We start from the raw sequence: 24,051 nt of genomic DNA on the forward strand, positions 1-24,051 counted from the left end.
TGCGGGTCTCAGTGGTGGGACCAGCACCTATAAAGACAATGGGGGCATATCCTAGTGATATGCACCTATTGTCCATGATGAGACAACCCCTTTAACTGCTCATTTGCATATGGATCAAAATGACTTTCTCCAGAATGAAGCAATGGATCACAAAGTGAAAGATATCATTACATTCAGCTGAGCTAGTCCTACAAGGCACTGGCCTGGTTAATGAATATGTAAAAATATGCGTAAATATGTATAAAATTTAGCTATTAATAGAATTGAATTGCTCCAGCTAAATGAACAATTCCCATTTACATGTACAATTTCGTTCCTTTCAAAATCCAGCAATCCAAAGTATGACTTGTATTTCTGGCTTTGGGTTATTACTTCTGAAGAATATCATCAGATGAATGGTTGGATGGAAATAATGAAGAAAGCGCAGTCATTCTGTACATTGTCCTTTTATTGAAAAACATTTGGAAGACTCATAAAGTGCATATAGCTCTTTGTACAATGGCACAATATGCAGACAAGAAGGGGGCTCTTTTGGGGGAGTTCCTTCACACTATTCTATACATTATGATCCAAGTTCTCGACACTTTCTCAGTCCTCCATCACATATCATAAACTCTCAAAATCATATACACCATGGTTGTGGTTCTTGACTAGTGGGGTCCGACTGCAGGGACCCCAACTGCTGCTAAGGGGCCTATAACACGGCTATTTGACCCATGTTAACATGCTGCCGATCACCTAACGAGCAAACACTTTGGTTGGATTATTTATGTGGTGATGGATCGTCCTCATGCAGAGCATTGATTGCTGCATGGACATGCAGTTAATGAGTGCCAACCAACCGGCACTCATTATTGGGCAGGATATTTCTCAGTCGAAAAGGGCTCTTAGAATAAAGGGGCCTCAGCACTAGTAAAGCACTGCAGCTCCCTAATAGATTTTCTCTAAACAGCGACCCTCATCCATACCCACCTTGTAAGGAACTACCACACAACAGGTGAATGGGAGAACCTCCATGCAGAGAATAAGCTGAAGGGACCTAGGTCCATTTATTCTTCTGTCTTCAAGGGTCCCAGAAGTTGATGCCCACCGATTACACGGTTACAGCTTATGTTAGTGATAGGCCATGACAGCGCATTATGAGAACACTCCCTTAACACAATGACGTCAATAGTTGTCCATCCGTCACACAAATACCACTTTACTAAGGCACATTTAAAAAAACTGGGACCTGATGCTTCTTCACATGCATTTTTACAAATCACTTCTAATATATTTTCAATGGAACTTGCAAAAGGGCAAATCCAAAATATGGATATCAATGTGAATATAGCATTTAGTATATGGGCTATCTGAAGACCGTTTTTCCCTTTGGGGCCGGTCTATGGAAGTGAACGTGTCTCATTGAAGAGACTTTGGCGAGACATCTCAACGCCTTGTAATACAACTCCCAGCGCTCATGATGTATTGGATCGGTCATTAGGTAAAATGATACTGATGTTCCTCTTTAGGAGAACATATACAGTGAACTATAAATATTTCCTTCTGTCTATGATATTCCTTTACTTTATATTATAGACTTGTACATTATACAGAAAGCAATTAGAACAGCTCAATATGCAGCTTTCATCCTTCCCTGCCCAGTCTTTTCAGTGACAATTTTCTAGACATTCACAGTTATAAAGGCTTTGTCTTGGCCAAAATTTTCTTGGTACAGTTTAGAATACTGTTTTTCAGGTGTTGTCTCTTTTTGCTTCAAAATCCAAATGTATTCGCTTGCTTTCCCCATTGAGGGTAGACATTCCACAACTTGTATTTATGGACTCTGTGATGTTCCAATGACCATAGTTCATCAAGTTAAGGCCTTTGTATGTATTTCTTTTATATTAAACCCTGTTTTAATGTAAGAACTGATTTTATACATCCTTTAGAGTTTATATGATGCCAGATCTACTTTTCACAATGTTTGTCCAGTGTACATTCCTTGCCTTTATCCATCTCTGCACTTTTACTCTGTTAAGGCACATGCATTTGACATTGGCTCCATGTTCAACTGGTTTTTCATATAGAAGATAACGGTGCTTTATGATTTCTTCATTTCCCACTCCTGAAACAGAATAGTAGCACATTAGGATAACAATATTACACAAATGAATGACCATTGATTATAGTATATTGGTAATTTTATATTAATAACCTCTAGAATGTTATTGGAGGCTTGGGCAGAGAAGTGGTAGATGAGGTTTAACACTGACAAATGTAAAGTTATGCACATGGGAAGGAATAATGCAAGTCACCCGTACATACTAAATGGTAAAACACTCAGTAACACTGACATGGAAAAGGATCTAGGAATTTTAGTGAACAGCAAACTAAGCTGCAAAAACCAGTGTCAGACAGCTGCTGCCAAGGCCAATAAGATAATGGGTTGCATCAAAAAGTGCATAGATGCCCGTGATGTGAACATAGTCCTACCACTTTACAAATCATTAGTCAGACCACACATGGAATACGGTGTACAGTTCTGGGCTCCTGTGAACAAAGCAGACATAGCAGAGCTGGAGAGGGTACAGAGGAGGGCAACTAAGTAATAACTGGAATGGGGCAACTACAGTACCCTGAAAGATGATCAAAATTAGGGTTATTCACTTTAGAAAAAAGACGACTGAGGGGAGATCTAATTAATATGTATAAATATATCAGGGGTCAGTACAGAGATCTATCCCATCATCTATTTATCCCCAGGACTGTGACTGTGACGAGGGGACATCCTCTGCGTCTAGAGGAAAGAAGGTTTGTACACAAACATAGAAGAGGATTCTTTACGGTAAGAGCAGTGAGACTATGGAACTCTCTGCCTGAGGAGGTGGTGATGGTGAGTACAATAAAGGAATTCAAGAGGGGCCTGGATGTATTTCTGGAGCGTAATAATATTACAGGCTATAGCTACTAGAGAGGGGTCGTTGGTCCAGGGAGTTATTCTGATTGCCTGATTGGAGTCGAGAAGGGATTTTTATTCCCCTAAAGTGGGGAAAATTGGCTTCTACCTCACAGTTTTCTTGCCTTCCTCTGGATTCTGGATCAACTTGCAGGATGACAGGCCGAACTGGATGGACAAATGTCTTTTTCATCCTTATAAACTATGTTACTATGTTAGAATGGATCTCTGTGTATAACATCAACCTTTTATCATGGACTTGTTCACACTCATCCGTATACTATACATATACATAGTAACATAGTTTGTAGGGCTGAAAAAAGACATACTGTACGTGTATCTAGTGCAGCTTATTATCCTCCAAGTTGATCCAGAGGAAGGCAAAAAATAGGCGTAGAAAATGATATTCACCTCCCCCCCCCCCCCCCCCCCACTCCACATCCCCTTTTTTGACCTGGCGTGAGCGGGGAAAAATTGCAGATTCGGACGCTAATTCCCTTTGCGACAAAATTTGTGTATATATCTAATAATAAATGACCCCCCCCCCTTACAGGGGTGTAGCTGAAGGCTCATGGGCCCTGGTGCAAGAGTTCAGCTTGGGCGCCTATTCCCTTAGGGCTTTGTGGCCAGGGGCAGGGCAGCACATAGCCTTCATGCTGCCTGTGAGTAAAATTGAATTGGCATACCCGATGCCAAATTCTTGACTTAACCCTTTCCTTCCAGCCAGAGGTGTAACTTCTTATGTAGCCCAAGGGTCTTTGGGCCCCCTCAGGCTCCTGGGCCCGACTGCTACCTCTGCACCCCCTGTAGCTAAGCCCCTGCCCTCTTAGTCCTAAATTAAGTTAAAGAAGACCCATCTCCTCTTCCGATATGTCTGTTTTAATAGCTACTTATATTCCTCATGTAATAACAATTCCGTCATTTTCTCATGGCCATCAATAGCCAGGGCTGTTCTAAAAAAAAGACGGATGTGTGCATGACTATATAGAAATGAATGGGTCAGTATGCCATCCATAAAAAAATGGATAGTGCACTGAAAAAATACAGTTGTGTGCATTAGCCCTTAACTTGACCTTAGTGACTGGTCTTGTAAGAAAGAAGCCACTGCACTGACTCAAGTTTATTGCAATTGTAAATGGTTCCCTTATGTATTCATAATGACATGGTTTGAGAAGGGCCACTCCATGTCAGTTTGCTATATGCATCTGTATGTCGCTAAAATGGAATAAAGGAACCATTTGTTTTTGCAGACCACTGGAAATACAGTAAGTCTCAGGTTGCTAGCGAAGCCCTAGGCCAAGACTGCACAGAATATATCCAGGCGGTGCTGATGGATAGGTGTTTGGGTTTCTTAGTGACTGGACCCTTACGAGAAACACACCTTTATTTAGTACATAACTTTTTTGTAGGTGGAACATAACTAACCTTGGCCTTTTGGAGCACCTTTCCTTTGTTGGTCGTCGCTATGGATGGGGCTCTGTGTCTCAGCTCTGCAGCACTGTTGACAGGTACAGGGCGCTCATTTTCTTGTTGGGTTTTTGTTGGCTGCTGAAGTAATATTTCAATATTAATTTAAATTGTCACAAACTACAAAAAGTTAATGCTTACCATAGAAATGGATTATGTACATTCAGCGCTGCGCTACTTATCACAGTGGAGACTTATTCCTCTTCTTAACTTTTTATTAACAGTAATGATGTCCTACCTTTAAAGGGGTTGTCCCATGAAAAATAGCCTACATATTAACAACAGTATTGATGTCCTACCTTTAAAGGGGTTGTCCCATGAAAAATAGCCTACATATTAACAACAGTATTGATGTCCTACCTTAAAGGGGTTGTCCCATGAAAAATAGCCTACATTTTTAAAACCAGCACCTATATCTGAATACTTTTTGTAACTGTATGTAATCAGAAATGTAGAATTGTGACCATTACAAGGAGAGAGCTGCAGAAATGACACGGCCTTGAGATGCCAGGCAGAAGATAATCTAGCAGAGGATCCATGTGAGGTACATGGCTGGTTCTAGTTGTTAGAGATGGCCATGTACTATATTATTTTTTTACATTATTCATGGGATAACTATTTTAAGAGGGAGGGATGACAGAATGAAAGACAGGAGCAGACATATTTTGTAGTCTATTAGTGTCTAGAGTAATAAGATATAAGCTAAGTTTGGAGCTGTAGTGATCAAAAGGGTTTATGTTGCTGCTCTTCTGGGGTTAGTAAGGCTACTTTCACACTTGCGTTCGGGGCTCCGCTTGTAAGTTCCGTTTGAAGGCTCTCACAAGCGGCCCCGAACGGATCCGTCCAGCCCTAATGCATTCTGAATGGATGCGGATCCGCTCAGAATGCCTCAGTCTCGCTCCGTTTGGCATCCGTTCCGCTCAGCAGACGGACACAGCGTTCGGGTGTCCGCCTGGCCGTGCGGAGCCAAGCTGATCCATCCAGACTTACAATGTAAGGTAATGGGGACGGATCCGTTTGAAGTTGACACAATATGGTGCAATTTCAAACGGATCTGTCCCCCATTGACTTTCAATGTAAAGTTTGGACGGATCCATCCGAGTACAAATTGGACTTTTTTGAGATTTTTTCCTGAAATATAATGCAGACGGATCCGTTCTGAACGGATACCATCGTCTGCATTATAGGAGCGGATCCGTCTGTGCAGACACCAGACGGATCCGCTCTGAACGCAAGTGTGAAAGTAGCCTAAGCAGTGTTTTCATTTTCCTTGTGAGGTGAAATTGAATTCAGTAGTCCAGGGGGCAATTAGTTCTGAGAAAGGTTGAACTTGTGGACACAGGTCTAAAGGCCCCTATTCACATTAATCCTTAGGATACTAAAGGTTTTTTTCGTTTTTGCGTTTTCATTTTCCTTCTCTATCTTCCTTGAGCCATACCTTTTTTATTTTCCCATTAACATATCAATATGAGATCTTATTTTTGGAGGGACACGTTGTACTTTTTAATGCCACCATTTAATATGGCATACAATGTAGTGGGAAGAGATAAAAAAATTCCAAATGGGGTAGAATTGGAAATAAAACTAAATTCCTCCACAGTTTTATGGGTTTTGTTACTACGGCATTCCCTTTGCAGCAAAATTGTGCCCTTCATTCTCTGGGTCAGTACGATTACAACGATACCATATAGGTGTAGGTTTTTTATGTCTAAATAGTGTAAAAATAAATACATCACCATATTCTGACTCGAATAACTTTTTTATAGTTCTATCTACTGAGCTGTGTGGAGGCTCATTTTTTGTGGGACAATCTGTAGTTTTTACTGATACCATTTTAAAGTGTGTGTGATTTTTTAAAATCACATCTTATTGCCTTTTTTGGGTTAGAGATGCGATGAAAAAAAGGCGAATCTGCAATTTTGACCCTTTTTCCATTATGCCATTCGCCATATTGGAAAAATATTTTTAGATTTTAATAGTACGGGCGTTTTTCAGATGCGGTAATGCCCATGATGTTTATATTTTTTGTCATTTAAGTATTTTTTTTATTCTACGGAAAGGGGGGTTATTTCAAATTATTATTTTTTTACTTTTTTATATATTCTTTAACATTTTTTCTTTTACTTTTTTATGGTATTGTAGCTCATGTTTGATGCTAAAAAATGTTTATTTTTTTATTTATTTTTTATTCTGAACCATCATGGGTCCATGATGAGAGCAGAATTGCTCATTTCATATGTTGGCCTGCCACCTCCTGGCCAAAATAAGGATTACAGCTTCAATACTCTGGGTCTCTTCAACCAATACGAATATTTGTTGGTTGAAATTTAACAATAAATGAGAGTTATAGTCGACCAATGACAGAGCATTATCTCCTGAAAAGAAGTCGGACGATTTCAATATTTTCGTCTAACAAAAAATATTTTGTTCAAAGAAAGATTGTAGACTAAACATGTTTCTTTGAAAGGATGTCCCCAGAATGATCTTTCATCCATCGCCCAGTTTTATTGAACTGGTATGGGCAAATTTTACAACTGTAACAGCCAATATGGACTAAAATGTGCATGGCAATGTCTTTGAAAGGAACGTTCATCAGATGTTTGTTCAACTGCTGTTCAACCATCAACCAACTTCTGTCCCCACTGAAAACACATACAGTGCAATTGAAAAGAACCTTTAACTTTTTTCACATTTTGTAATTTTGCGGCCTTGTGCTAAAATAAAAAAAAATTGAGCCTTTCCCCATCATTCTGCACTCATTTCCTCATAATGAAAAAGTAGAAACAGAATGAATCTTTGCTAATTTATTGAAAGAGAAAAACTGAAATATTGCATTGAGATAAGTATTCAGACCCTTTACTCAGTACTTTTGGCAGTGCTTACAGCCTCTAGTCCTGGGTATGATGCCACAAGCTTTGCACACCTAGATTTGGGGATTTTCTGTCATTCTTCTCTGCAGATCCTCTCATGCTGTGTCAGGTTAGATGGGGACCATTGGTTGACAGACCCTTTTTAGGTTTCTCCAGAGATTTACCACAAGTGGATTCCAATCAAGGTATAGAAAGATCTTAAAGGGAGTCTTTCACCGAATATGACCATTACAGACCACTCAGATCAGGTTCTCCATTACTTTCCCCAGAGTACTATGGTACCTTTCATATTGCAGTCCATCGCCGATTTGCTGCAAAAAACACTTTTAGACCATATGGTTATTAGGTTCTGAAGGTGCCCAGGCCCCTCGGCGCTTTGCTTATCAAACCCCTCCTCTTTCACCCCTCTGGCCCGCCCTTGTTTAATCTGATTACCTCCTCCTCTCCATCTGTAATCCCTTGCCTCCGCCGGCTGGATCAGTTTGCGCAGGCTGGCGCATGCGCATTTAATCCCTGTTCCTCTGCCCATAATGGGTAATGCAGTGCGCACGCGCCGGGAATGTGTGGAGCGGCGAGGACGTGGGATTTCCGACAGAGAGGAGGAGGCAATCAGATTAAACAAGGGCGGGCCAGAGGGGTGAAAGAGGAGGGGTTTGGTAAGCAAAGCGCCCAGGGGCCTGGGCACCGTCCGTATGAACACCACCCATGGGCACCTTCAGAACCTAATTACCATATAGTATAAAAGTGTTTTTTGGAGCAAATCGGCGATGGACTGCAATATGAAAGGTACCATAGTAATCTGGGCAAAGTGATGGAGAACCTGATCTGAATGGTCTGTAATGGTCATATTTGGTGAAAGACTCCCCTTAAATATCAAGAAAAACAAGAGCTAAATTTCAAGTGTAATAGCAAAAGGTCTGAATACTTATGTCCATCAGAAATTTTAGTTTTTCATTTTTAATAAATTTGCAAACATTTCTAAAATTCGATTTTCATTTTCTCATTTTGGGTTATTGAGTGCAGATGGGGAAAAACCTTATTTTTTATATTAACACAGGGCTGCAGTGTACCAAAATGTGAAAAAAATTAAAGGGCCCAAACACTTCCCAAATGCATTGTACGTGCATGTGTATGGGGAGTTGGGAGAAAAAGCTGTCAGTTTGACTGATAGCTATTGAGGGTGTATTGCCACTTAAAGGGGTTGTCCGAGTTCAGAGCTAAACCCGGACAGACCTCCATTTTCACCCTGGCAGCCCCCTGACCTGAGCATCAGAACAGTTCATGCTCCGATGCTCTCCTTTGCCCTGCGCTAAATTGCACAGGGCAAAGGCATTTTTTGGAGTTCCGGTGACGTACCGGGGCTCTCCATGGGGCTGACAGGAACCCCGGTGACGTCACCGGCACGGATGGGCGGGATTTAGCTCTGCCCTAGCCAGTAAAACAGCTAGGACAGAGCTAAAGCCCGCCCCTCAGAGCCGGTGACATCACCGAACACACTGCCGGGCGGAAGTTACCGCCCGGCAGTGTGTTACTAAAAACAAAAGAGCCCGTGCCCTGCGCGATTTAGCGCAAGGCAAGGGAGCGCATCGGAGCATGAGATGCTCAGATGCTAGCCTCAGGGGGGCTGTCTGGGTGAAAATAAGGGTATGTCCGGGTTCAGCTCTGAACCCGGACAACCCCTTTAAGTGAATAAGATGGTCAAGCAGCTAAGAGTTGGATACAGACACCAGAGGGCCACCAGGTAAGAACAGTACTTTGGCCCCTATCCTCTCCAATCATAAAGCACCCCCTTATGTGTCTTTAGCAGTCCACCAGTAATTGTAAACTCGATTAGCTCAGTCCCTTACATACAATCTAATAGACAGTTGAAAACTGCTGACCACAAGCTCTTTTACCTACTTGGCCCTTGTTAGTCATCTAATATGAAAAATAACTTCAAGAAAACTCACTGTATTCTCTGCTTTGCCCGTCACTGATAACCCAAGTGATGGACCTCCAGCTAGGGACTTCTTCAGATTCTCCTTCACTTCTGTAAGTTGTAGCTCCAAATCTACACGGCTCTTCTCATTATCCTTACATTGTTCTTCTAATGAGGCTAATCTTGCCTCTAGATCTTGCTGCTGCTTTCCTGAATACAAAAAGAGAACATGAGTGATGTATACTTTTATTGAAAAGTGACATGGTGATGCAAGGCTACCCTTCCGATAAGTCATCCTAGGTTGATAATAATACTTTAGAGCAGAGGTCCCCAACCAACGGGCCGTGGACCAGTACCGGCCTGTCAACCACCGGGTACTGGTCCACAGGGAGCACCAGGGTTGAAGGTCGGGCATGGAAACTATTGGCTCCTGTGCCCCGCCGTTTAGCCTCAAGAAGGCCGCTAGGCCTGAGGCCTATGAGGCTGTGCTAAGGTGCAGTATTGTCAGGATGACATCATCCTGACCTCCTGCACAATGTCATCACGCCAGAGACCTGGCACAGGAGGTCACAAAGACTTTCACAACGGCCTGTACTGTAACGCAGGCAGCCGGGGCAGCAGGCTGGAAAAGGCCTGCATCGCAGACTGCTGGAGGGAGGTGATTATTTTGTGAACACTACTAGGGAACTACAGGGGAGGCGGCATCATATTTAAATAGGCCACAACGGGGGGGGGGGGGCACTTTATGTAAAGAGGTCACTACATTAAATGTGAAGAGGCTTCTACTGGGGGGGGGCATTATATGTGAAGAGGCCGCTAATAGGGGCATTATATGTAAAAAGGCTGCTACTGAGGGCATTATATGTGACGAGGAAACTACTGGGGGCATTATATATACATAGGGCACTACTGGGGGGCATTAGATCTACTGGAGCCTAAATAGGGATGATGACTAAATAGGGGCAGAAAAAGAGGCATTAATACTAAATAGATGTGTTCAATTATGCAGAAACAATTTGTGGTCAAGAGACATCATCTATGCAGGACTGAGAAAAAAGGAAAGTGAACAACTTCAGCCAGAGGAGACATCACCTGTAAGTCACTGAGTTGGAGCCCAAACTGAATTATTAATCACTGTGTTTTTTTATGTATGCATGAAACTGGACCCGGTTATATACATGAAACCGGTTGCTGGTACAAAAAAGGTTGGGCACCACTGCTTTAGTACTATACTGGATCATCGTAATGGTCAGTCACTGCATAACCCAGAACCGCATGAGCTATGATTAAATAACTATAGATGTTTTCTAACTGAAAAATTAGATAGACTGATGTCTATGGTTTCTCAGAACCTGAGGCAGAAGGCCATAGGTAGGATGTGCAATTTATGACCAACTCAGGGGCCTATTTAACCATGATCCACCTGTAATAGGTTTCTATCCATATATGAGCCTATAAACACATTTTTATGTATGGACTAGAATTATATACATATTTATTAGTATGGTTTGATGGGTGAACTGATTACAATTAGGGTATGTCTACACGGCACGGATATCCCATATGCTGCTGTGCATTGTACAGGAAATTCAAGTTTCTGTTTCGGATTGGCCCGAGGGTCTGCATACATTCAGTGGGGCTAATTTGAAGCTTTTGAAGAATCTGAGACAGCAATGACAACGCTGTGCATTTTAAAATTCGCAATAGGATTTTTTTTCCTCAGCATGAGTGGGATATAACATGGACTTAGGCTTGTGACATTGGCGTAATATGAATTACTGTACCTCATTTTTTTTATAATAACTAATTTATAAAGTCATAAACAGTTCGTTCAGTATGTATAGGTTCCTTTCACCTACAAAAATCAAACCCAGGGAATGTTCACCAGAACTATGTCACGAATATGTGAAGCTTTTCTTAAATGCAGTCACACGTTTAGGTTTCCTGGTGCAGTTTTGGAGTCCACAATCAGGAGTGGATCATGAAGTATAAATGGCAGAAAGTTTAAACTGCAGATATGACTTCTCTATCTTGAATTCACTCCTAGTTTTGTCTTCTAAAACTGCATCAGGAAACTTGAACATGTGGCTATACCCTAAATGTCCAATAGGTGCAGGTACCATTTCCATTTTGCGAACTGGTTACCAACTCAAGGCTGCTGTGGATAGAGAGAAGGCCGTGCATGAGCAGTTCTCTCAATTCACTTTTTTGGGAAGTTCTAAAAAAATAAAGCCAAGCACACTCACTACCAAACATTTAGGGCATACACTGGGGGTAGATATGCCATAAATGTTAAGATGGGAATACCTGTTTAATAGAAGTTTAGTTTTGTGTCATATATGTTACTTATTTTACCTGTGCTATTCTTCAACATCTCCTTCAGCTCTCTTCTTTCTTTCCTCAGTGCTACCAACTTGTTTCTGATCGCTTCTTTCTCCTTTTCCAGACGTTCTTTCTCTTTCACAAACTTGCGAGCATCCTCCTCAGCTCTGGTTTTACCGTATTTGTACTGGTTGGCATCTGAAGCAAAATGAGGTTATATAGGGTTCTAGTTACCAGAGACGAAAACAAGGCATCTGTAAAAATGGCTATTTAGTATTTATTCATTACTTATTAAGGGGGTTGTCCACTTTCTGGCTACTGTTGACCAATGTGTATGTAAGATGACTATATGGCACTTACTAATATAGCTTTTGTTGACATTGTTTTCCATTTTCTATATTTCATAAGCTGTTTCCCCTTGTTGGGCAAATCTCTGCTGTCTTCATAGAGATGCTGTCCATAAGATGGCTGCTGATGGAGGGTCATGTGACTAGACACATCATTCAGCCTCCTCCCATCTAATCCACTGCACTAAACTAAAGACAATGCAAGTGCAGATGGCAGGTGTAGTGTATCTGAAGGGAGAAGACTCAGTGATTTGCCTGGTCACATGACCCTCCATCAGCAGCCATCTTAGGACATCCACGTGGCTAGCACAAATGTTTTTCAAGAGAGGGGCATACTGTATAAAATATATGAAATGGTACAAAATTTCATCAAAGGCTGTATTAGTAAGTGCCATATAGTCATATTACAAACACATTGATTAACAATAGCCAGAAAGTGGTCAACTCCCTTAAAGGGGTTGTCCGGGTTCAGAGCTGAACCCGGACATCCCTCCATTTTCACCCCGGCAGCCCCCCTGACATGAGCATCAGAGTAGTTCATGCTCCGATGCTCTCCTTTGCCCTGTGCTAAATTGCGCAGGGCAAAGGCATTTTTTGGAGATCCGGTGACGTACCGGGGCTCTCCATGGGGCTGCCAGGAACCCCTGTGACGTCACCGGCACTGATGGGCGGTATTTAGCTCTGCCCTAGCCAGTAAAATGGCTAGGGCAGAGCTAAAGCCCTAGCCAGTAAAATGGGCTGCTAGATGGCCGCTAGCACATCCGCAATATCCAGTCCCCATAGCTCTGTGTGCTTTTATTGTGTAAAAAAACGATTTGATACATATGCAAATTAACCTGAGATGAGTCCTGTCCCTGAGATGAGTCTCCTCTCAGGTTAATTTGCATATGTATCAAATCGGGTTTTTTTACACAATAAAAGCACACAAAGCTATGGGGACTGGGTATTGCGGATGTGCTAGCTGCCATCTAGCAACCAATGTCCTCCGCTCTATACACAAAATCCCGGTGACAGGTTCCCTTTAAATGTCTGTAAATGGGGTGATGGTTTATATGATCTTTTCTTCTGATACTATAATTCCTCTTGAAAGAGTTGGGTGCATTCTGAATAATAAGCCATGGATTACGTTGGAACTGAAAATCCTGTTGAACAGGATGAAGCAGGCATTTAGAACAGGGGACAAGGACTAAATTAAAGGTGTACAGAAGAAGTTGCTCGTTAAATAAGGATGTGTATTGGAGGAAATTGGAGAGCAGATTGCAGAGTAATAACTTCAGGGCAGTGTGGGCTGGGAAGAAAGAAATAATGTTTATTTTAAAGGTGGAGCAGGATATAGGGCTTGGAGATGTACTTAGGGTGAATGAAATGAATCATTATTTTAATAGATTTAGTGTTGTGAACGTGTCCGAGTTGGTTGACCTTGGTGTAGATGTAGCTATGGATAGGGTAGGTATGACTGATTATGTATGGTGCTGACTTCTATAGGAATTATAAATGGGTACATTCAATGGTCTAGATGACATATTGCCAAGGGTCTTGAAGGTTTGTGCTGGGAAACTTTGTGATGTTTCTTGCCAGTTAGTTAAATGGAGTCTTGGGACTGTGCCAGTATTATGGAAAACTTCTTGCATGGTTCCTGTACCAAAAGTGAATATATCGACAAATCTGAACCCCTACCGTTCAGTGGCCTTAACATCGCATGTCATGAAGTTGTTGGAGAGGTTGATGTTGAGTGAACTATTGTCTGTTGTTGCCCTTGTTTAGATCCATTTCAGTTTGCTAACAAATCGAAAGTGGGAATGGATAACGTTTTCCTTGTATACTACTGATTTTACGTATGACACTGAATTAAGTAATCTGTGGAAGTCTGATGATTTGGTGGTAGTTGACTGTGTAAAAGGAGGATTTGAATTGGAATGCAGAAAAATTGTTGAGGATTTTCTGGGATGGTACCAGCTAAATAGTCCGGTTCTTAAAGTAGCAAAAACTAAGGAAATTGTATTGCATTTTTGTAGGAACGGTAATGTATAAAAAGGGGCAAACTATACTTTCTCTGGAGGCTCAGGTCATGTAACGTAATATGGAAGCGAAAAGTGGAAAAATGTTGGTAATGTTTTATCAAGCAGCAATGGCTAATGCAGTATTTTTTGTAGTATTGAGTTGGGGATGCAAACAAACGATGCTAATTGTTTACAAAGGCCAGTATGGTAGAAGGTCGTACTGAAGGTTTTGAAGATGTATTAGAGCATAAAATAATACAGAAGTTCAGGGTTATTGCTCGGAATCCAGGTCATCTGTTATATTCTGTGTTAAGGGACCAGTGTAGTACATTTAGCAACTGATATATCCAGATGCGATGTGGAACCGATCTATATAGGAGATCTTCCTGCCCTTGGGTATCGGACTACATAAGAGAAATGTTGAGTGCTATTATATTAATTTTGTATTAATTATTTAGGCATTTATTTATATCAAGTATTGTGTTGCTGTTGTGTGCCATTCTTTAAGTAAGTGGCCATACATGTATGATTCAAAAAAGAAAAAAGAGAATTAGATGGCACATCCACAAGCTTAGCTTTGATCTATAACTGCTTCTCAGCAACAAGAGGCATTAGTGTACTTTTTGATCAAAAGGCATAAGCCCACTCACCGCGCCAAGGTTGCCTCTTGGAGTGGGACCTACTCTAAATTTGGTGTGGCACTGCCTGGCGCTACAGTTCCGCACCAGCAGGCGGTGGGGTCCAGCCGCCAAACAGCACCCCTGCTGCCTGGCAATGCCACCCTGGCACCGGGTCCCACCAACCCACCAGTGCAGCGCCACAGCAACAACAGCCACCACCCAGCACCGCACCGTGTAAACAGCCTGAATATAAGTGTGAAGTGACCTACCAGCCCTCAGTCTGAGTCTCTTAAAGCAGGTATCATTGTGAGCTTTGACAACTGTTCACATGGTGCGGTGCTGGGTGGCGGCTGTTGTTGCCGTGGCGCTGCTCTGGTGGGTTGGTGGGACCCGGTGCCAGGGTGGCATTGCCAGGCAGCAGGGGTGCTGTTTGGTGACTGGATCCCGCCGACTGCTGGTGCGGAGCCGTGGTGCCGGCCGGGCAGTCGCCAGGCACTGCCGCGCCAAATTTATTGCGTTCAGAAGCGATGTTAAATTTTGCTGAGAAGCAGTTATAGATCAAAGCTAAGCTTGTGGATGTGCGATCTTATTCTCTTTTTTCTTTTTTGAATCATCCATACATGTATGTCTGCTGTAATTACAATGCAATTTTTCTGTATAAGGATTAATAAAGTTATATTTTATCTTAAGCTTCAGAATTGGAAGGGCAGTAGGTAAGTATGGGTTCTTTTTTTTAGCCCACAATGAAGCCTTTTCCAATAATTTTTGCTCCATGGACAACCCCTTTAATTTGTACATATAATTGCCCAAAACCTTAGGATGCCCACGGCAAATTCTGGTGACAGATTGTGCACTTCTCATTGTAGCGGTTATGTGGTTTCAAATCACTATTTGGATAAATGTCTACATATATGTACCCAAATGCCACTGTCAAGAATAGTGTTAGGATATACAATGCATTCGGAAAGTCTTCAGACGCTTTAAATCTTTTCACATTTTGTTATGTTGTGGCCTTGTGCTCAAATTTTTCCCAATCATTCTGCACTCAATACCGAATTACGAGAAAGTGAAAGAAAATTTTGAAAATCTTTGCAAATATATTGAAAAAGTAAAATATTGCACTGACATAAGTGTTCAGACCCTTTACTCAGGACTTAAGGACTTTCTCATTATGGAGTACTGAGTGCAGATTGATGGGGGACATTTTTTTTATTTTTATTTTAGCACAAGGCTGCAACATAACAAAATGTGTAAAAAGTGAAAGGGTCTGAAGACTTTCCAAATGCATCGTAGGTATGGATGAAGATGGTGGATTGAATCCACATAAGCTTTCTATGACAACACCACACCAAACAGCAGTCAGAGCAGAAAATGTTGTCATCAGCATCCCTCTGCTGGCTTTGTGTCTTTAATGTAATATCTAGCATAGCATGTTTGGAGTCATTGGCATACTAAAGCTGAAAATAATACTGAAGGTGCAGTGCATACTTGAAGCATGGCGTTTGACTTTAACTTCAGGGTCCAACCTGCGGGATTTCTCACTGCAAGAAGAGGCATGGCGCTTCACTTGTGTTCCTCCTTGTGAGCGTTTTGGGTCTTCAATCTGAAAACATTAGTGGATAAAATAACGTACATTGACTCCCACTAGTGGTAACTATAGAGAATTACAAGAGCATTGTGGCATGGGTTCTGAAGAAAAATTAGAGCTCAACAACTCACATCAGTATATACCTTTTCATAGGCGACATCATCATAGATTCGAGAGTCACTACTGTCACTGTGTGAGGATTTTGCCCACCTGAAAGTAAGAAATGAAATATGCTATTAGTATATCATACGGGTTAGCCACCACACTTACACTGATTTTATTTGTATCTCGCCCAAATAACTCACATGAAAGAGTGCCGAACAGCGGTCACTATGTTGGCTATTGTCTCCACGTCTACATAGTCATAGTGCAGGGCCTCAGGCTTGGTTTTGGAGCCTGTTTGAGCAAGTAGAAGACCCAGCCATCGACCCATTTCTTCAGAACTATTGGCCTTTAAAAGCACAAATAATTTGTAAGGCATTTGCATGTGAAATGTATAATGTATGGCATAAAGGTAAAGGTTAATTCTACCCAAAAATTCCAACCCATTTTATATTGAGGCATAGTGTATAGAATTGCTTTAAAAGGGGTTGCCTCACGTCAGCAACTGGCATTTATCTTGTAGAGAAAGTTAATACAAGCCACTTACTAATGTACTGTTATTCTCCATATTGCTTCCTTTGCTGGTTGGATTCATTTTTCCATCACACTATGCACTGCTCGTTTCCATGGTTATGACTACCTTGCAATCCACCAGCTTCTGTCACCCCACTAAACCGTTTTTTTGTTTACTTATAATCCCTATACTGCGATTTATCCATACATAATCTAATTAATTATTTTGGTCCAGTAGATTGTGTTAAAAACGTGCTTTTAAAATATGCAAATTACCTTTCTACCAGCAAGTAGGGCGGCTACTTGCTGGTAACAGCCGCATCCTCCGATCCTAAAGACGCCCCCTCCGCATGTTGATTGACAGGGCCAGTGAACGGGATCGTCCTTTGCTGGCCCTGTCTGCTATCAAGATCTTGCGCCTGCGCCATAACGGTATTCAGTCGGCGCAGGCGCACTGAGAGACGGCCGCTCGCTCGGCCGCTCCATCCTCAATGTGCCTGCGCCGATGACGTCACATCTACACCCGGCGCAGGCGCATTGAGGATGGAGCGGCCAAGCGAGCGTACACCTCTCAGTGCGCCTGCGCCGATTGAAGACAGGTACGGCACAGGCGCGAGATTTTGAATGCAAACAGGGCCAGCAGAGAACGATCCCGTTCCCTGGCCCTGTCAATAAACATGAGGAGGGGACGTCTTTAGGATCGGAGGATGCGGCTGCTACCAGCAAGTAGCCGCCCTACTTGCTGGTAGCAAGGTAATTTGCATATTTTAAAAGCACGTTTTTAACACAATCTACTGGACCAAAATGATTAATTAGATTATGTAGGTATAAATCGCAGTGTAGGGATTATAAGTAAGCAAAAAAAACAATAACGGTTTAGTGGGGTGACAGAAGCCCTTTAAGGCCCCCTCCACATTAGTGTTTCGTTGGCTGAACCCGTCAAGAACAGTGTGTTGGCCGATAGTCTAATGTATATTGGGAGCTTCTGACTCTTCTGACAGATCGGGCAAATACGTTTTTTGCTCCGATTTGTTGCAATTCATACCAATTTGTGAGTGTTCATAGAGGAGACTTGAAGTACTTCATATCATTAGGGTGACATTTGTTGTAGTTATTAGCATCTACTAGTTCAGCGTTAATATAATACTACTAGTCTTTGTGATAGGTATTCTTTTCCATTTGGAAGGATGCAAAATTACCTTACAACATTTGTAATGCCCAGAGTGGCATTACCACTTCTGCACCCTGCTACTATCTCTAATGGGCTAATAGCATGTCATCTGTGTATTTATTGCAGGTCCTTTACAATGTGCTTTCCTATGTTTCAAATTGTTATGTTCAAGTGTAATTTACCTGGCATGCATGGCAGAGCTACACTTAGAGAGCATGAAACCCTTCTTTCCATTCTAACTCTCCCTCTAAGGAGGGGAGGGGACTGGTTAGTTAGAGGTAAGTTCCAGCTTACTCACTGCTAAGGATGGTTGTGCAGGAGCACGTCCCTGCTGGACGTGCCCTGTCTAATCCAGCTAGAGCACCTTCAGCATTGCTGGATATAGAGGCCACAGCTTGGAGCCTCAGAGGCCAGTTGCCTGGATTAAGCTAGAGTCAGACTACAGAGAGAAGTTGCAGCATCCTGCAGAAGCAGAGATTCTATTTAAGCCTGTCAGCACATCAGAGCTAGAGAGAGCGACAGATGTAGCAGAGAGGAGTTTGCCTGCCACGGTTTTCCTCATGCTAAAGCCTGCTGGGAGCGAAGAAAAAGTCTGTAAATCATTTGGAGAAACGTTTATTGAAAGTAAAGCTGCTTTTCAACTTCATCACAAGGCCTGGACTCAATTTATTCTTTATCCCCAAGTTAATTTATCCTCTTTTTCTGCTGCGGAAAACAACTCCTGGGGTCCAGAGTGTCCACGTAGGGGCATCGTGACACGTGCACAAAACATTAAGGAACATTATAGGCCACCCTATACCACTCAGCCATTCCAACACCTGGGTACCACCACCGTTTCCTAAAAGAACTCCGTCCCATTGTTGCTTCACTGCAACTGGCGTCACAAATATTTCTTATGAAAGGGACCCTTGGTCGCTGTCGGACGTTGCTCATTGTCCAACAGTGCATGCCATTGGCTTGCATTAAGAGGTTTATAGATATGAAATGACTATGATGTCATATATTCTCCTATATTATGTCTTATGTTCCCTATAAATATTGGCAATAATATTTAAAAGTCCAAAACAGGAGTATACCTCTAAGACAGAGATTTCTTGATTTTGACGTAGTATCCGGAAAGCAAATGGATGCTGAGGCCCAAAGCCTGGTGACACTTCACAGCCACGTAGCGCGATCGAATTAACATGAGTCCGGAGATCATTGCGGTCTTTGTGGAAATAGAGAGTCTGTCCCTTTAAACGGCACCAGCGCTCCTTCCAGCACTGATTCACAAGCACATTCAGGAAACCTAGCGCATTAAGCAGAGAGAAGAAGAGAATGTACTGCATACATGGCACATAAAATATCCATTAACTGAAAGACAATATGAAAGGGACAGTGGCAAAAATGACCGTATATCCCAACAATGCATACAAATGCTGGGATATGAGCTGTACGTATTAGACATCTAAATATGTGCTACCTAATCAGATCAGAAAAAAGTGTTTTGGATACATAAAATGGTTTAAAAATATGATATAATTCTTTCTTCTTGTTCCACTTGAGTGAAAATGCAGCTGATGAAAATCATGTGGCCGGTCTATAAAGTTGGTGAGCCAGTAATCGACTCCAGGCTGATATACTATTTCTGCAGTGAACATTTGTAGCACAGTACCAGAAGAGAAGGCAGGTTTATGTTGCTAATGTATGTAAATCACAAAGGATTGCTTAGGCTTCTTTCACACTAGCGGCACGGAACAGCCTGCCGGATCCGTCCAGCCGCTAGTGACTGTGTGCCCCCAGACTGCCGCTCAGTCCCCATTGACTATAATAGGGGCAGGGTGGAGTTCCGGCGGAGGCATGGCAGCGCACAGCGAGAGGCTGCCGGAATAAAACTACGACATGTCCGACATTCCGGCAGCCTCTCGCCTCCGCCGGAACTCCTCCCCGCCCCCATTATAGTCAATGGGGACAGAGCGGCAGTCCGGGGGCACACGGTCACTAGCGTCAGGACGGATCCGACAGGCTGTTCACCCGATGGAACAGCCTGCCAGAGGTCCATGCCGCTAGTGTGAAAGTAGCCTTAGACTCCATTCAACTGTAGCTCAGCTGTCAGAAGTATTTGGTCTGTACAGATTTTGATCCCCTGGATTTAAAAAAAGAATGGCAGAGGTTTATCAAAACTGGTAAAAAAGAAAACTGGCTTAGTTGCCCATAGCAACTAATCAGATTCCACCTTTCATTTTTCACAGGTCGTTTGCAAAATGAAAGGTGGAATCTGATTGGCTGCTATGGACAACTAAGCTAGTTTTCTTTTACACCAGTTTTGATAAATCTCTCCTAATGTGAATATATAATATAGTTCCCCATATAAAGGATAATGCACAAAGCACTGTGGAGTGTGTAGAACCAGCGCTGCTTGCTGGTAGATTGCCACTTACCACAGCAGGGGACATCTTCATCCGTGGATGAGGTATGCTGCTCCTCTGCTGATTGCTTCTTCTTAGAGAAACTAATTATCCTTGTAATTTTCTTCCCTGCAGCTCGACTCATAGACCCTTTCAGTTCGGCCAGGCCAGTCCTCCGACACTTTGCTACAGGCAAAATGAATGCTTGTTAATATTGGCCTCCATAGGGAATATTAAACATTATCAGGCTTAGGCCAAACAAAACTATTTAACCCCTTCCTGATGCAGCAATTTTCCATTTTTATTTAGAGCCAAAACTTTTTTATTTTTCCATTCACATAGCCGTATGAGGACTTGTTTTTTTGGAACAAATGTTACTTTCTAATGGCACCATTTAATATTGCATAGAATGTAGTGGGAAGCCGGAATAACACTCCAAATGGGGTGGAAAACGCAATTCTGCCAAAGTTTTATGGGTTTTTTTTTTACAATGTTCACTGTGCAGTAAATCTGACTCATGCTCTTCATTCTTTAGGTCAGTGCGATTACAGCAATACCACATATGTATCGTTTTTCTTGCGTTTTAATACTGAAAAAAAATGTCTTTTTAAAAATGTATTTTTTCTTTTCATCACTATATTTGGACCTTCATAACATTTTTATAGGTTTGTCTACGGAGATGTGTGACGACTCATTTTTTAGTGAGATGATCTGTAGTTTTTGTTAATACCGTTTTAGGGGTGTGTATGACTTTTTGATCACTTTTTATTCAATTTTTTGGGGGAGGTAAAGTGATGAAAAAACAACAAATAGGCATTTTTATTGTTTTCTGCTACGCCATTCACTGTATGGGATAGGTTTTAATAGTATGGGCGTTTTCACACATGGCAATGCCCATGATGTTGATTTTTTTTTGTGTTTAAGTATTTTTATTTTTAATTTTGGGGATGGGGGGTGATTTGAAATATATATATATATGTATTATTCATTTATTAATGTTTATCTTTTTTTTTTAGGTCCCCAAGTTGACCTCAACATGCAATCATCAGAAATAGCTATATTACATTTTAATGCTACCACCTGCTGGTCTGAATTGTGATATACAGGTAATGAGCCTGGAAGCCTAGTACAGGCTCAGGCTCATTACTGATATGGAACACCTCCCTTGATCTCCGCCGGGGATAGGCATTCCTGACCATGAAGCATATGCTTCCAGGTTTTCTGCCTCTCAGACGCCGTGGTCATATTTTACGACGGCATCTGAGGGGTTAAATTTCCGCGATCGTCGGTAATTAGCTGTGGGTGTCTGTATGTGCTTGCTCCGGAGTGGGTGCCATCTTTAAAGACCCGACATCTGCTGTACATTTATGGTGGATGTCGTGAAGGGCTTAATCACCTTAAAGTAATGTTCATACACAGCGAGTACACGGATTTGAGGATGGAAAATCTATAGTTTCTCACAGTACAAGCAAAGTGATGAGATTTTAAGAAATCTCATCCACTCGCTGCAGATAAAAATCAGCAAGAAAATGGATCTGCAGTGCGGATTTTCAAACCGCACCATGTTCATTTACGTTACAGATTTTCACTGTGGATTTCACCCATTGCAATGCATGAAATCTGCTATAAAATCCGTGAAAAAATCCACAATTAATTTATTTTCTGTTCAATTTATCTCACATATGGACATAGCCTCACAATGTAATCAATCATGGTCCTCATATTGGAAATTATTCAGTATATATATGTATATATAATATATATTATTGGCCATGTACATCAGTTTATCTAAAAAGAATAATGGGCTGTTAATATATCAGGATCAGGTAGATATTGGGCTCGTCTTATTGCAGTATGAGACTCACCATTGTCCCTGTTCTCCTTCCCACTGCTGGGGGAGCTGTTCTCTCCGTTGACCGCGCTGTCTGAATCTGAAGTTTTGTCATGGGATAGTCTCTGCAGACAGTTAATGAGAGGTCACGTTATTACATTGGAATCTGTGATGTTCTTTACACGAGTAAAGGGGTCTCTGGTGGTAAATTAAAGGGGTTCTCTGAGATGTTAATACTGATGACCTATCCTTTGGATAGGTCATCAGTATCTGGTTGGTGGGGTTCCGACACCCGGGACCCCCTTTGATCAGCCTATAGCAATCAGATTCCACTTTTCACAGCTCCTTTGAAAACGGAAAGGTGGAATCTGATTGGTTGCTACGGGCAACTAAGCAATTTTTCCTTTAAACCAGCTCTCCTCCAATACATTTGCAAGATGCGCACCACGGCCCAAATGAAGTCAATGCGTGCATTTTTTTTGCGGATCTGCTGCAAACAAAGAATTGCCTGGATAAAACTGTACAAAGTGTCAGTGATCTCTGGATCTAAACAAGAAACTCTGAACTTCTCTGTTTACAGGGCGCTGCCATAAATGAGGACTGCTAGTAAAATGGCCTGCTGGCGGGTACAAGGCTAGAACATAATAGAAGTTAGAATCTCACCTTGTCCAGGTCTAGTTTATGCCTCAGTGCCGGGGATGCAAGTGGCTGCACTGTGCTTGGGCTGCTGGCCTCTCTGATGACCTACATAAAGATATACAGGATACACTGGTGGTCAACATTATTAGCACCCCAAAATATTAAGTACACCTAAAATAAAGGCCCAGATTTATTAATGTGCCTGCACCTAAAATCTGTCTAAAAAGTGGTGCAAAAGGCCCCTTTCAGACGAGTGAGTTCCACACTCCGGACTCGCAGCATTATGCAGCGACTCCTGTCCTGACCTTCCAGCATTGAGGGGGTCGCATAGCATTTTATTGATTAATGATGCTATGTAACTCTTAGAGGTCTGGAATGTACTGCATAGCACTGGCATAATGCTTGTCTGAATGGGGCCAATAGGGTTTCTACATTATTTAAAAAAAGAATGCAGGAAAAGGACTGGGCCAAAGATGTGGGGGCACATTTATCAATAAATTTGCATCCTATTTATTTTCCCTTAATAAATCAGGTTATTCTTTTTTGGTTTAAGTCTGACCTCTAGTGATTGTTTTTTGTAACACAGGTTTATATTCACTAAGACTTGTCTCATGGGTTTGCGCATGAAAAAATTGGACCAGAAAAAAGTGGCAACTCTACATAAGTGGCAGACCTCTACATAACTTTGGCACTTGGTTCCACCAGCCGTACTGCAGGGTTTGAACTACGGGAACTGCCTTGCTTGTGTAGTTTAAGACCATTTTCAAAAGTGGCGTAGAAAATGGTAAATGAGACGGGCGTGATTTCTGCACAGGACACACTTGTCTGAAAGAGGACTTACACAAGCAGATTATCTGGAGCTCGTACAATCAGTCGTTCTTAATAATCGGGCCAGTAAATCCACCATTAGGATAGATGTGATCACTTGCTGTGCTGCAGCCAATGACTGACCTCAGTGGCGACATAGCCCCAAGTTGCACATGACCCAGCAGTGATGTGCTGCTTAGGGAGAACCTTACAAGACAGGGACCAGGAGACTGCTGAAGGGAGCCAGGGAGCCAGGATGGAGCAGTGGGGGGCAGGGGATTTTTTTAAATAGATACAAAAGGCTACCAGTTAAGAGTCCAAAAAACTAAGCAACAACTTTACATGGGAAGATAACTGGGTCAGTTATCATGAATGAATGTTCATATGAATGTTTATTCATGATAACAGAATATTTTGCCTCTTTATACATACAGGGTCATAATATATACCGTAGTTCATATCACAACTATCTATTTTTTGTGTATTTTACTTAGGATTTTTTTATTGCGTTTTTGATATACAATGCAGAAA

At 41.9% G+C, this 24,051-nt stretch overlaps 1 protein-coding gene across 4 annotated transcripts in view; it reads right to left on the bottom strand.

Annotated features, from left to right (window-relative positions):
- Window positions 1–430: 430 nt before the first annotated feature.
- Window positions 431–24,051, bottom strand: part of AFAP1L1 (actin filament associated protein 1 like 1) — a 74,786-nt gene continuing 51,165 nt past the window's right edge. The window contains exons 8-18 of one of the 4 annotated variants that reach the window (XM_044280720.1): window positions 22,738–22,818; window positions 22,109–22,199; window positions 20,277–20,429; window positions 18,933–19,144; window positions 16,376–16,521; window positions 16,214–16,280; window positions 15,971–16,085; window positions 11,549–11,713; window positions 9,225–9,403; window positions 4,364–4,483; window positions 431–2,107 (exon numbers count right to left, since the gene is read on the bottom strand). In XM_044280720.1, coding sequence (XP_044136655.1) covers window positions 2,084–2,107; window positions 4,364–4,483; window positions 9,225–9,403; window positions 11,549–11,713; window positions 15,971–16,085; window positions 16,214–16,280; window positions 16,376–16,521; window positions 18,933–19,144; window positions 20,277–20,429; window positions 22,109–22,199; window positions 22,738–22,818 — 1,353 coding nt within the window. In that variant the 3' untranslated portion in view covers window positions 431–2,083. Of the gene's footprint in view, window positions 2,108–4,363; window positions 4,487–9,224; window positions 9,404–11,548; window positions 11,714–15,970; window positions 16,086–16,201; window positions 16,281–16,375; window positions 16,522–18,932; window positions 19,145–20,276; window positions 20,430–22,108; window positions 22,200–22,737; window positions 22,819–24,051 lie in introns of all 4 variants that reach the window. The other 3 variants (XM_044280718.1, XM_044280717.1, XM_044280719.1) reach the window with 3 other exon arrangements.

Source organism: Bufo gargarizans, chromosome 2 (assembly GCF_014858855.1).
Source record: "Bufo gargarizans isolate SCDJY-AF-19 chromosome 2, ASM1485885v1, whole genome shotgun sequence".
Taxonomy (NCBI): domain Eukaryota; kingdom Metazoa; phylum Chordata; class Amphibia; order Anura; family Bufonidae; genus Bufo; species Bufo gargarizans.